The 13,225-nt window shown below is 49.9% G+C and overlaps 1 protein-coding gene across 2 annotated transcripts in view; it reads right to left on the bottom strand.

Moving 5' to 3' along the window:
• Positions 1-653: 653 nt before the first annotated feature.
• GATA4 (GATA binding protein 4) overlaps positions 654-13,225 on the bottom strand; it is a 52,404-nt gene continuing 39,832 nt past the window's right edge. Inside the window, exons 3-7 of one of the 2 annotated variants that reach the window (XM_020877180.2) lie at positions 9,037-9,206; positions 7,953-8,078; positions 5,505-5,592; positions 3,563-3,711; positions 654-2,339 (exon numbers count right to left, since the gene is read on the bottom strand). In XM_020877180.2, coding sequence (XP_020732839.1) covers positions 2,157-2,339; positions 3,563-3,711; positions 5,505-5,592; positions 7,953-8,078; positions 9,037-9,206 — 716 coding nt within the window. In that variant the 3' untranslated portion in view covers positions 654-2,156. The remainder of the gene's footprint in view (positions 2,340-3,562; positions 3,712-5,504; positions 5,593-7,952; positions 8,079-9,036; positions 9,207-13,225) is intronic. The other variant, XM_020877181.2, reaches the window with a different exon arrangement.

Below are 13,225 nucleotides of genomic sequence, written 5' to 3'. Positions count from 1 at the left end.
TGCTACCAACAGTTCTGAGCGGGAGCAGATGTGCCTGTCTGGGTTCTGTTCCACAAACCTTAGAGTCACCCTCTCAACCCCACTCTACTTTTAAGATGAAGCAAGTAAGCAAGTCTGTAAGCCCACAAAAGTGAAGACAAAATGGACAAAGGAGAGGTTTTCCCCCTCCCCTCCTACTGGTATGAAGCCCTCGGGGGACTTGTTTGGATCAAACCATAATGGAGAAGATGGCAAACAACTCAGTGTGACCCTCCAGCACACGTCGAAAATAAGATGGACTGGAGAGGCTACTGCCTCACAGCTCTCCTTTACACTGAGCTACCAGTGTTTGCCAGCAGCTCTAAAAATGTCCCCCTTCGTGGGGGTGGCAACATCTAAGAGGCCACAGGAACTTCAGTTAAGGGCTGGTTCAACCCGCCCTAGGAAACCAAACCTAGAGGTTACCTGTCGAGGTCACAGACTAGTCAGTAGCAGGGCTTGGATGCGTGTCCTTGTCACTAACCCCCAGCACCTACAGAGGAAGCCTCGGCCAACTGCCAAAAGGAACGGACGGAAAAGTGATTCAGCAAAGGGGCCTCGGCGGCTCAGGATTGCCTTGCAACGGGCAGCAGTGGACCTCAGAAGATGCCGCAGAGGGAGGAGGAGAAGGGAAAGAGGAATACAGATAAATTTATTAGTTAAATACTGATTTTACAGCCATTTCACCTTAAGACAACGTTAGCAGTTTTGTGGGTTAGGGAAGGGTATACAAGGGGTGAGGGGCGGCTTTCGTAGAAGAAAGCCAATGTAAATGATGATTAAAACAGAACCTGGGTTTAAAGATAACTCTGCTACCGCCGGGAGGATTGCGGGGCGGGGGTTGGGTGTTTGGCGTAGCACAGAGGAAGGCTAGTCAGCTACACTCTGTTGGCAGCCAGGGCACAGAAGGCAGCATCTTCGCGAGCCCCGGGTCACGGGTAGAGAGCAGATAGCAACGCGGAGAGGAGGCCGATTGCCAAACCGAGGGAGCGGTAAGGCGCCCCCTCCCGCCCTTGTATCTTCTCTCATCACTCGAAGTCTTTCTTCCATGAGTTGTGCTGTGTTTGTTTAAATATATATTGGAAAATCCCTAGCTTTTTGCCTCCTGGACAGACGCCTTCTGCTGGAGAAAGGACGCGGGTGCAGGCAGTGCGCGCCCCTCAGATGGGCTCCGCCTGCGGCCCAGGCAACAGGTGCGTTTCCAGGGAACCACAGCGCATCCGCAAGTTCCAGGCCAACAACCCCGCCCCACGCAGCGCATCCCCAGCCGCGCTGGCGGAGGCCGTCCACCAGACATCCTGTCCAGAAGGATCTCAAGTCTCAGATGAATGCTGGTCAAATTCGCTTCAGCAGCAGAACCTTTTTTGTTCTTACTCAGGAACACCCCTGAGCGTGATGGGGCGGAAGAAGGATTCGGGGACTAGTTCAAACTGCAGGCAGAGCAGAATCACCAAGAGCAGCGGAGGGGCGTTTCTTTTCAGAGGCCTCGAGGAGGGCGGGGGTGAAGAGAAGGAGCGATTTGAGCCGCAGGAGGAACTTGCAGGGACGCGAGGTTGCCACGTAGTTTGCGGAAGCCACTCTCCCCACGCAGCATCTGGTAACACTGGCCCTACATGCAGTGTTTCTGGAGTCAAGACTCAGTATGAGGGAGGCGGGTGCACTGGGCCCGAAGGGGAGTGTTGGCCGAGGGCAGGACCGGCCGCGGGGCGAGGCATCCCAACACACGTCCAACAGATGCCCGCTCTACCTGCCCTGGGATCCCCGGTGCCCACGGCACCGTGGAAAGGCCACCATCTTGGTGGAAACAGGGGAGAAGGACTTCTCGTCTCTTGTCGGGGGTGATGGGGCAGAAAAATGAGAAAAGTCTGCAGCTCCGTGGGAGGGGCTGAGGTGTGCTCCTAGGGAAGGGGGTGGGCTCCTCCTGATCAGAGTCTGAGCTCTCCAGTCCCCCCCCCCCCCAAAAAAAAAGGTATGCGCTAAAATCCCCTAAGCAAATCATTGACTTCAAGTTTCTTCCCAGTTGTTGTCTGGAGTCATTCCCAGGCAGAGCAGGCCAGCACCCCGGAGCCCAGAGCCTCATCTCTGCTGTCCCCCGTGTCCCCAAGTCCGGGCAGGATCCGAGGAGGGAAGGGGTGACATTATGCAGTGATTATGTCCCCATGATTGTCAGCTAAGGCCAGGCTGTTCCAAGGGTCCTGCTTGGAGCTGGCCTGTGGTGACTGGCTGACAGAAGCCGCGTAGCCTTGCGGAGAGAGCTTCAGAGCAGAGAGGACTGGGTGGATGGAGGACCCGTGGCCAGACATTGCGCTGACCGAGAATGTCTGAAAGTGAAAGGTATAAGACACCATCAGTGGGATCCTTCCTACCAGAGAGGGGAGCCCTGCTCTGTGCCCAGGCTGGCTCCCGCCCCAGGAAGGGGACCAGAGGACAGGGTCAAAAGACAAGGGCAGGAGAGGTACCATGCCGCACTGCTGGCCCCCCGACCCATGAGGGATGAGAGGCAAGGGGTCTTCCTGACTGACCAGCTGCTTCTGAGCACTGACCCAGGAACCCTGTGACTATTCTGGTTTCTCAGACGCCTTCGATGATTGCATCAGACATTTTCTACAATCTTAGCACCATCAATCTCTGTTTTCCAAAGAGAGGCCATTGCCCCTGCCCAGAAGGGGCTCCTTGCTCTCCTGGTCCCACAGGATCAATTTCTCTTCACTCTGACGCTCATTAGGACATGCTCACCTCAAGTACAGGAGAAGAGATGAGTTAATGGGAGACCATGACCAAGTTTGGAGGCATTCTGGTCCCAAATGGGGGAACCACAGAGGGAAGAGGGTGGAGGAGCAGGGTTGCCATCATATCTGACAGAGGGACACGAGGGTCCCGCTGGCCCATCTTCTGGACACACGTGTGAAGCTGGACCTGCAGCCAGCTCTCATTAAATAGCATCCTGCCTGTGACCCCTCACCAACCCCAAGCCTCCCACCTGCCCACTGCAGCTTCCACAGGCCAGGAGGGACCTCATCCTCCTGTTAAAATCTACCTATCGCCAAGGTCAAGCCACCCTCACTGAGGAGACAGACTTGCTTAGAAAGCCCCACTCTGCCTCCCAGAGCCTGCGATGGGTTCACCACTTTCCCCAGCAAGCCCACTATCTGATTTGGGTTGCAGTCATGCTGTGTGCCAGCCCGTCTTCACTGGTCCTGGCACAGCTGTTGCTAAGTCGTGTATGACTCTTTGCAACTCCCTGGACTATAGCCCGCCAGGCTTCTCTGTCCACAGGATTTCCCAGGCAAGAGTACTAGAGTGGGTTGCCATTTCCTTCTCCAGGGGTTCTTCCCAACCCAGGGATTGAACCTGCGTCTTCATAATTGGCAGGTGTGTTCTTTACCATTGAGATACCAGGGAAGCCTGGCACAGAGTATATCATGGTTGTGTATCCAAATCGCTGTAGCTTGATCAGATATGCTGAAATAGACCCCTGTGTGGACAGCCGCTTGCCTCGGCTGGGGGCCTGGCCACCCGGAGTCTACTCCCGCACGGGCAGTACCTGTGACAGGGAGCTGCTGGGCCCATAGTGGGACGGCAGCCCAGGCTCGGTTTTGATGGGGCGCATCTCCTCACTGCTGCTGGTGGCCACACTGCTGGAGCTGCTGGAAGCACTGGTGGTGGGAGGGAGGCTCTCACTGCCTGAGGGACCTGGAACAAGGCAGAGTCAGGACACGTAGCCCAGGGGCCGGGACACACGGACGGTGGCCCTTGGAGCCAGCCAGGGCAGATCAGCGCTAACGGCTCTGTCTACACTTGCTGGGGAGAGGGGAAGCAGGGCCCTTCATCAGGGCAAGGTGGCAGTTCTCATAATGAAACAGCAGCAGAATTTCAAGGGAACTTTTTCAGATGACTGGCTCATCCCCCCTTATCCCAGATCCTTGGGGCCACATATGTCTCAGGATTCAAAACTTTTGGATTTTAAATGAGGCAAGACCTGTATATGATAGAATATCTGCGGCAGGGTCTGGGACAACACCCAGTAATTAAACACATTAATAGTTCTCCAGCAAAATGTGAATATTCACACATGGGATAAATAAAGATTACAAGTAGCCTGTGTCAGTTCAGATTGTGTCTTGCTGCCAAATCTAGCTCCCTGGGTTTGGAATTTCGGATGGGGGATCATACACCCGAACTGACACGTGGTGCCCCAGGACTCCACCACATAAAGGGATGAAGTTCCCAGGGGAAGGTGCTGGACATACACCCAATGTGCAAGGAGGGAGAGAGGGTGAGGACCAAGTATGAGACACTGCACGTTCTAATAACAGGTGACTGCCAGAAGGGGCAAGCCATGGTGGAATCTGGAAAAGGAGCACTTTGGCCATGTTCTCAGTAGTGGAGCAGGGAAAGGCATCTGAACTTGTCAGGCCTTACATTAGAAGATGAAATTTCCATCAGATCAGCTGACTTATTTTCTCTGCCCCTGCCACATTTTCCAGTAAAATCTGTGACAGTGGCCCTGACAGAAGGAAGTGCTCTTTTTTTAGACTTTTTATTTCGTATTAGAGTATAGCTGATTCACAATGTGGTGACAGTTTCAGGTGGACAGCAAAGGGACTCAATCACACATATATACGTGTCCATCCTCCCCCAGACTCCCCTCACGTCCAGGCTGCCACGTGACATTGAGCAGAGTCTCCTGTGCTATACAGCGGGCCCCTGTTGGCTATCCATCTTAAATATAGCTGTGTGTACCTGTCGGTCAGACAGGCAATGCTCTTGGTAGGGGACCCAAGTCCTCACCTTGAAATCTAGAAACTGAGAGGCAGAATGGATATTTAACAGAATATCCATATTTTGTAAGTGAAAACACTGGGCTTTTAATTCCAGCTCTACCCATTCACAGCTCTGTGACCCTTGTTGAGTCAATGCCCTCTCTGAGCCTCAGCTTGTTCATTAGTAAAATGGGGATCATAAATGGGATCTAGTGAGGGTCTTTAAGGATCAGCGAGACAGTATTTGTGAAGGAGGTTTGTAAAGCACAAAGGACATACAATGTTAATTATACACCAGCTTACAAATCAATGTCCAAATCTAACTGAACACAACTCATGGGCCCTGGGTTTCTTGACCCCATTTAGCCCAAAGCGAACCAAAAGGACTTGAGTTCTTGAGTAGCTGCAGCACTGAAGATGGAGGGACTGAATAATGTTCCTTTTTCCTCTGAGACCAAGAGGTCTAGCTGGACCTCTGCAATCTTTGCAACTGGCAAAAATCAGGCCATGACAAAAGTTGAGCCTGCTTTAAAAGTTCCCAATATGTTCCATGGCAATGTTACTTTTGCACTAAGTTATTCATTCTGTCCTGAAAGGCAGGGAATGGACGATACTATCATTACACCTCTGCAGCCTGGGCTGGCCCACCTGAGCATACATGATGCTCATTCACTCTGAGGACTACTCAATATTCATAGAATTACACAAAGATCTTTTTCTCACCTGCTGGTGTCTTTGATTTGTTAAGGTTCTTGGGCTTCCGTTTTCTGGTTTGAATCCCCTCTTTCCGCATCGCAAGGGGCCTGGGGACCTAGGAGGTTGCAAGTCAACATACATGGTTTTCCAGGTGTACATGATCTGTGACAGTATTTACACAACACACACACACACACACACACACACACACAAATACACACTGGGAAGGCCAGATCTGTGCAATTCCTTTACAAACTTTGGGACTGAGTCTAAGTGAATCAGGCCTGGAACTCCTTTTGAGCAAGAAATCAATTCTACTAAAAAGATGAGTTGAACACTTATATTTTGGGATACTGTACTAGACCCAGGGGAAACAGACTTAAAGACGCAGTCCCTCCCCTGTAGAGTTCACAGTGTGTTGGGAAAGACATAAATAGAAAATAACCAGATTTATAGGTGACGTGGGAAAACAGAAAAATGAAAACACTGAACTCTGTCTTGGGTTGGGGGAGAGAAAGGGGCAGACTGGCAAGGTCCTCTTTCTAGTATTTTAAAATAGTGTGCCTTGCCCATATCTGGCTTCTTTCGGGCCTGGCCAACCAAATCTTTTAGTCCCTGGTCTATGCTAGTCTCTCCTATGGGAATAACACAGGCCACACCTGCAAATACCGAAGGAAAAGCCACAACCACTTTTGAGATATGAACATGGAATTGTTAAAGAAAGAAGTGTAGGGAATTCCCTGACAGTCCAGTGGTTAAGACTCTGTGCTCTCACCACCAAGGGCCCCGGGTTCATTCTGTGGTCAGAGAACTAAGCCACCAGAGCGGCTAAAAAATAAAAGGGGGCAGTAGCATTCGTGAACTTGAACGGCCTTCCAGTCAACCTAGTCACATGAGACAGCACCTCCACCTCTGGAGGAAAGTGTCCTTCCCCCCAGCCCTCTCCCCCTCTGCCCACCTCAAACCTTCTTGAACACCATCCTGATTTCAGAAGAATCCTGCCCTCATGTGCACCCCCACCCACATCAGCAACTTAAAAACATTGTCATAAAATGCCCATCACATAAAACTTACCATCTTAACCATTATTAAATGTATAGTTCAACAGTGTCAAGCATATTCACACTGTTATGCAACCATTCATCTCCAGAACACTTTCATCTTGCAAAACAACTCTCTGCTCATTAAACAGGAACTCCATTTCCCCCTCCCCTTACCTCCTGGTTTTACTTTCTTGGGGTATCTTTTTCCATATACTAATATGAGCAGGTATACAATCAAATATATCTTTTTCTTTTATGGCTTAAGAATTTTGAAAATTTGCTGAAGAAAAGTTCTCCTCCCATCCCCAAGGTTATATAACCTCTCCCTCTACATTTTCTTCTAGTATTTTTATTGTGCCTTTTAAAAGAGGTTTTACATTTCATATCTTTAATACACCCAAGTTTACTTTTGGTTTTAGTAGGAGGCAGAGGCCAAGTGTCATTTTTGTGTTCCAGACTGTGTCAGTACAAGCATTCTTAAAAAGCTATTCTTTATGCATTGAATTGTTACCTTTGTTATATGTCATACTACCACATACACAGACTACTTTTGAGTCTCTTCATCTGTAAAATGGGAATTAGAATTATGTTGTGCTAAAGATGGAAGTGATGTTCCCTAGCAATGTCTCTGCTATGGTCTGAATGTGTATCCCCCTCTGATACGTTCACAAGCCTACAGTCCCAGGTGATTGTATTAGGAGGTGGGGCCTTTGGAAGGTGATGAGGTCATGAGGATGAGCCCTGATGAATGGGATTAGTGGCCTTATGCAGGAGACCCCACAGCATCCTTGCCCCTTCCACCATGTAAGGACACAGTAAGAAGTATGGCACCAGACAGGGGGTTCTCCCTTGATCTGGCCTCTGATCTCAGACCTCCAGCTTCTAGAACCACAGAAATTAATTCTTGTTGATTAAGCTGCCCAGTAGGGCTTCCAGGTGGCTCAGACAGTAAAGAATCCACTTGGAATGCCGGAGACCTGGGTTAGATCCCTGGGTAGGGAAGATCCCCTGAAGGAGGGAATGGCAACCCACTCCAGTATTCTTGCCTGGAGAATCCCCCATGGACAGAGGAGCCTGGTGAGCTACAGTCCATGGGGTCGCAAAGGGTCAGACATGACTGAGTGACTCTCTCTCTCTCTCTCTCTCACACACACACACACACACACACACACACACACACACACACGCTGCCCCATGGGCCTCCCGGGTCGCTCAGTCAGTAAAGAATCCAGCTGCAACGCAGGAGACCCAAGCTGCCCAGTCTATGGCATTGTTACAGCAGCCTTAATGGACGGCTGTGAGACAGTCTCTGGACGCTTCCAGATTTAACTGTATCTAAGAAGGAGACAATGAATTATGATCTGTGGGCAAGAAGAGGGATGAGACCCAAGCTGTGGAGGAAGGTACGGGACGTGGTGTGCGGGAGCCTTACGCCGTGGAGCTTCATGTAGAGGCCGCAGGCATTACACACGGGCTCGCCCTCGGCGTTGCGGCGCCACAGCGTGGTGGTGGTGGTCTGGCAGTTGGCGCAGGAGAGGCCCACTCGGCGGGAGGCAGACTGCAACACAGGAGACAGACCCTTCAGGCCCAAGGCCGGTGCCATGGCAACTGCTTCACCGCCAGCAATCACAGGGCGGGGCCACGTGAGTCTCAGACTCGCCGCCCCCGCAAGAGATGCTCTGATGCTGCGATGCCCAGATGCTGGGAATCGGGTACCCCAGCCTCTCACGGGTGCATGCAACCAAGGGCTGGGCTGCCGGAGACAGCAAATCCTAGTCGTTCCTGCTGCGTCAGCGACATTATCAGTCACTCACGTCAGGGAAAAGCTGAGCGACCACTGGACACTGTAGGCAGAAAAACTTCTCCCCAAAGTAGAATTAACCTGGGCCTCAGGGCCTGGGGTTGGCAATTAGTGTATCCCAGAGACTTCAAACACTGACTTCAAGAGAGGGAAGCAAGCGCCAGGGTTTATCCCCTCTGTTCTTCCTTCCCTAATATCTGTGAAAGCTACTGGTCAGAATTAAATGTGGTAGAAATGACCAGGAAACTAGGAGCCAAAAACTTGCTTCAATCTCCTCCCCAGCTACAGGGCCCAGCACACCCTCACATAATCTCTGGGTTTGTCAATGGATCAACTGAAAACTGGGAAAGTCACAACATAAAAAGGAAGAGTCAGCCTTCCTCATGGGGTTGACATGAGCGCAGGAGACACACCACACAATGCAGGCAAGACATGGCATTTCTGAGCCTCACTTTTCACTTCTGCATAATTAAGGGGTTGAACTAAATGGGCTGGACCATCCTCACAGTTCAAACGAACTCTGAAGGTGGAAGAAATGACTTTGCCACCCACCCAATCCTTCAACCTGCACCTTCTTTGAAAGATAACTTGAAACCCCAGATTCGAAACCGGGAGCTTCCCACCGAGGCTGAGCCCGAAGCCAGGAGCTGAGAGGAGCGGAGAAGCAAGCCCCCTGCCCCCTGCCCTGGCCCCGCGGCACCAGGCCCTGGCTTACCAGGCGGCGCTGGGGCTTGATGAGGGGCCGGTTGATGCCGTTCATCTTGTGGTAGAGGCCGCAGGCGTTGCACAGGTAGTGGCCCGTCCCGTCCCGCCGCCACAGAGGGGTGGACATGGCCCCACAGTTGACACACTCTCTGCCTTCCGAGAAGTCATCAAACATATCTACTGGGTGGGAAACAACACAGAGGATTAGCTCTCTGCCTGGGCCCAGAAAGCTCACACCGGAGAACCTAGAGACCACAGAGATAATGGCCTTTCCTGGTGAGGGGTGGAAGACGGGTCACCTTGGGCTGCCATGTTATTCCTCACTCTGCCCTCACCCTGGAGAACCGGCTCCAAGGCCTGTCCGGGGGAGTGGACATCTTACCGCCGGCCTCACAGACACAGCAGAGCTCTCCCTCGTTCTGAGAATGGGAAGGGGTGCGCAGAGACCAGCAGCACCTGGGCCTCCCGCCGCTCCTTCAGAGCTGGGGGTCTCACCCCATGCTGAGTTCCCCTCGAGACCTTCTTTCTCTCTTTTTTCCCTTGCAGAATTGAGAGTTCAGTTCCTTTTCAGTAAAAATATAATAAATATTTACTTCAAGAAAATTAAATGCTGACATGTGTAAAAAGAATATAGGAACCACATGTAATCCTATAACTCAAAGGTCACCAAGTTTGTTCTATTACATCCTTTTTAATACTTTATATTTTTTATATTGACATAGCTTTGCCTACTTGAGGTCAGGCTATATCATTAAGAGCCTGTCTTTTCACTTCATTTTCCCATATTCATTTTCCCGTATTAGAAATTCTTCAGAAAACTTAGTGTATATTATCCCATCACAGAAATGCACCATCCTTTATTCTCATTGAATTTTTACTAAGTCATTACTCAGTTTCTGATTTTTGTAGACACAGCTCATTCTGTAAACTACTCTTAGCATTTCTGGTTATGTCTCAGGATATTCCCCTAGATATAGAATTACTGAGCCAAAGGGACTCTCTTTTTTGAAAGTTCTTGAAATTTTCAAACTTCCCTGCATGAGAAGGTTGTAATTCATTTTTCTCATTTCAATTTCTGTATGATTATGCTATGTCATAGTTTGACATTTTTCTTGCCTATTGGAACAAAGAAATAAAGGTGCATATTATGAGCAGTGATGCCTTAAGAGTGGAACCTGTCCACAGGAATGTGGCCATCCCTGCCACTCCCCTGTACTCGCTCACATGCCCCTCCCTCCCCATCACCTTAGTCTTCCATTGTCTATAGAATTTTTAAAAATATTTACTTATTGATTGATTGATTAATTGATTTGGCCATGCTGGGTCTTAGTTGTAGCAGGTGGGATCTAGTTCACTGACCAGGGATCGAACTCAAGCTCCCTACATCGGGAGCTCCAAGTCTTAACCACTGGACCACCAAGGAAGTCCTAAAGTCTGTAGAATGTAACAATTGACACATTTCACTCGTGTCATCCTGATAGGTTGGGAGAGATAGGTTGGGCCAGTTTTCTTATTCCCTGTTATCTACATAAAGCCTGGCTGAGAACTCCCAGAGGTCTCTCTGACTCCATGTGTATTGCTTCCTATTTTGAAAAATTTTATATTCTTTCTAATTGTCTGTCCCTAAATAGAGCCACTCTGGTGTCCAGATTGTTCTCATCCTACTATGAGAAGCAAGAGTGGATTTTTCTCTAGTTCACGGGGAGACTTGAGGAGGAGGGCAACAGCTTTCTCTGCCATCAGGCCTTGGCCCCCTTGCCCTGGGGGTTAGGGTCTCACATTCTGCCAGTTCTGTGGCCCCACTACCTGCTCTAAGGGAACATGAGCTAAGAGAGAAAAGGATGGTGGGGGCCCTCCCCCCAACTCTGGGTACACAAACAGTCATTTGCACCTGCAAACAAGTAACTGTGAGTCAACAGTGTGCAGGTGTGAGGGGCTGTTTGCTCAGTCTGGGGAGCTGAGCACACACAGTCACAAGAGAGGCTATTTTTGCACGAGGTCACACTGAGAACCCTCCAGCAAGGTCACCTGCCTTCAGAGCCCCACATGACATGATGACTCCTGGACTCAGCTTCCTTTCCCAAACCCGGGGGAGGCGTCAACAACCGGCACGTCACCCTCCATCACCACGGCCACCCCACCCTTGCCTGGCTCCCTCAGCCCAGCCTTCTGATGAGAGGGCTGGAGGGGCCAGGGGAGCTCATAAAAGGCCCTCGGACCAAGGAGAGGCGCTTGCAATGTCCTCATTTGTAGCGTGTTTGCAATCAACACTAGATGGCGCTACAGCCTCAAAATTGATCCTCGTCATTCGGGTCTACCTCATGACGGAGCTTTCTACAGCACCTTCCCATTCCAAACCCAGCACAACTCAATTATTCTTTTTTTTTTTTTCAGGCCCAAATGTGGCCTGAATAGGAAAACGAACTCTTATTTAATTACCATCCAGCTTTCAACATTTTGTGGCCAATGTTGTCTCATGTATACCTCCACCCACTTTCCCTACCTGATTTTTTTAAAGAAAATCTCAGACTTTCTGCCATTTCACTCATGAATATTTCAGAACGTGCCTCTCACAGATAAAGGTTCACACTCTTTTCCTTTTAAAGATGAGCAAACCAACCTCTTTCCTATGTTCCGGTTCATCTAAAGGCTGCACAAACAGAGGTCTCTCAATCCATCCCTCTTTTTTTTGGAGGGGACGTTCCCTTTTCTCTTCACACTTACTGTTTGACATCCCAGACAGGGTCTCATCCCAGGGGCCTCCCCAGCAGTTCCAGTCTCTCTGCTGGTTACTAGCCTGACATGTTGAGAACCCAACACCAAGGTTTGCCTTAGAAACACCTTCTCACCTGCCACACAGAATGGGTTACACAGGCAAGCAACTATTTTACAGGCTGGGGAAGGCACTGGAGGTCGGCAAGTATGTATTTGTCACTGACAAATATTTACTGAGTACCTGCTATTTAAGCACTCTGACAGAGGTCATAGGAGCTATGAACACTAATGCCCTGGTTGGGCAAACTGGGCCAGAGTATCAGTAATGAGTAACAGTATAACTGAACTCATTTGGGCCATGTATCTTTTAAAAAAAATTTTTTTTGGCTGTGCTGGGTCTTCATCGCTGCACAAGGGCCTTCTTTAGGTGTGGCGAGTGGGGGCTCTAGTTGCAGTGCACGGGGCATGCATAGGCCTCTCGTCGCGGTGGCCCCTCGCTGCTGAGCATGAGCTCAGTCGCTGCACGGCACGTGAGATCATCTCAGACCAGGGACGGAACCCGGGTCTCCTGCATTGGCAGGCAGATCCTTTACCACAGAGCCACCCGGGAAGCCCTGGGACACATACCTCAAGCAAGGTGGGTATTATGGTGGTAGAGACCGCTTGTCTAGAAGGCACAGAAGTCTGACCCAGATTGAATAGTCAGGCATTACAATAGCAGCCAAAGGAAAGCCCCTAAGGACGAGCTTCCTAAAAGCATCGTAAAGGAACCGCGTCTCCCTACAACCTACCACACCTCCAAATGGGTCAAGTCTCCATGTCTTCTACCAGATCTTGTCATCTGCCCTTCTCAATGGGATGTTACACAGTTGTAAATAATTATGACGAAGACAACCTAATGACAGAGAAAAATGCCATCCTCCCATGTTAAATAAAAAATGCAGCCTGCAAAACATCCTATATACTGTGACAGCAGCCGAGACCACCGAGAAGGAGCTTCTATTAGGCTAACAAATTGTGTGGCTTTTTCATTTTTAAAAGCATCATTCTGAAATGTTATAACTGCTTAGCTTTTAAATATAATTAAGAAAAGAAGAAGAAAACAAAAATTTTTGATCATCTGCAGCGAATCCCACTATGCCATGGGGGAAGGGACCATTTTATTTTCTTACATCTGACACAGGCAGGAACCCACTGGACTGAAGAAGAAAGTTCAAACACTGCTGCTTAGCTCCCACTCTGGGGGAGGTGGGAGGCGACAGGCCAGGAGCCCCAAACCAGCACTTAACATCTGTGTGAACCTTGGTAACAACCACCTCATTAGATAGACGTGCCCTGGGTGGAACTTCCCGAGGGCAAGTGGGCACGATTTCTAATAAGGAAGGCCAGGGCCATGGCCTTGACTTTCAAAAGACCCACCCACCCAGTGCCAGGCATCTTGGGGTCTGGATCGGCTACTTAGAAAGGGAATCCAGCTCTCTGAA

This window comes from Odocoileus virginianus, chromosome 18 (genome assembly GCF_023699985.2).
Source record: "Odocoileus virginianus isolate 20LAN1187 ecotype Illinois chromosome 18, Ovbor_1.2, whole genome shotgun sequence".
Taxonomy (NCBI): Eukaryota; Metazoa; Chordata; class Mammalia; order Artiodactyla; family Cervidae; genus Odocoileus; species Odocoileus virginianus.
Note: the sequence above shows the minus strand (reverse complement) of the source record. Positions and strands in the feature narration are given on the sequence as shown.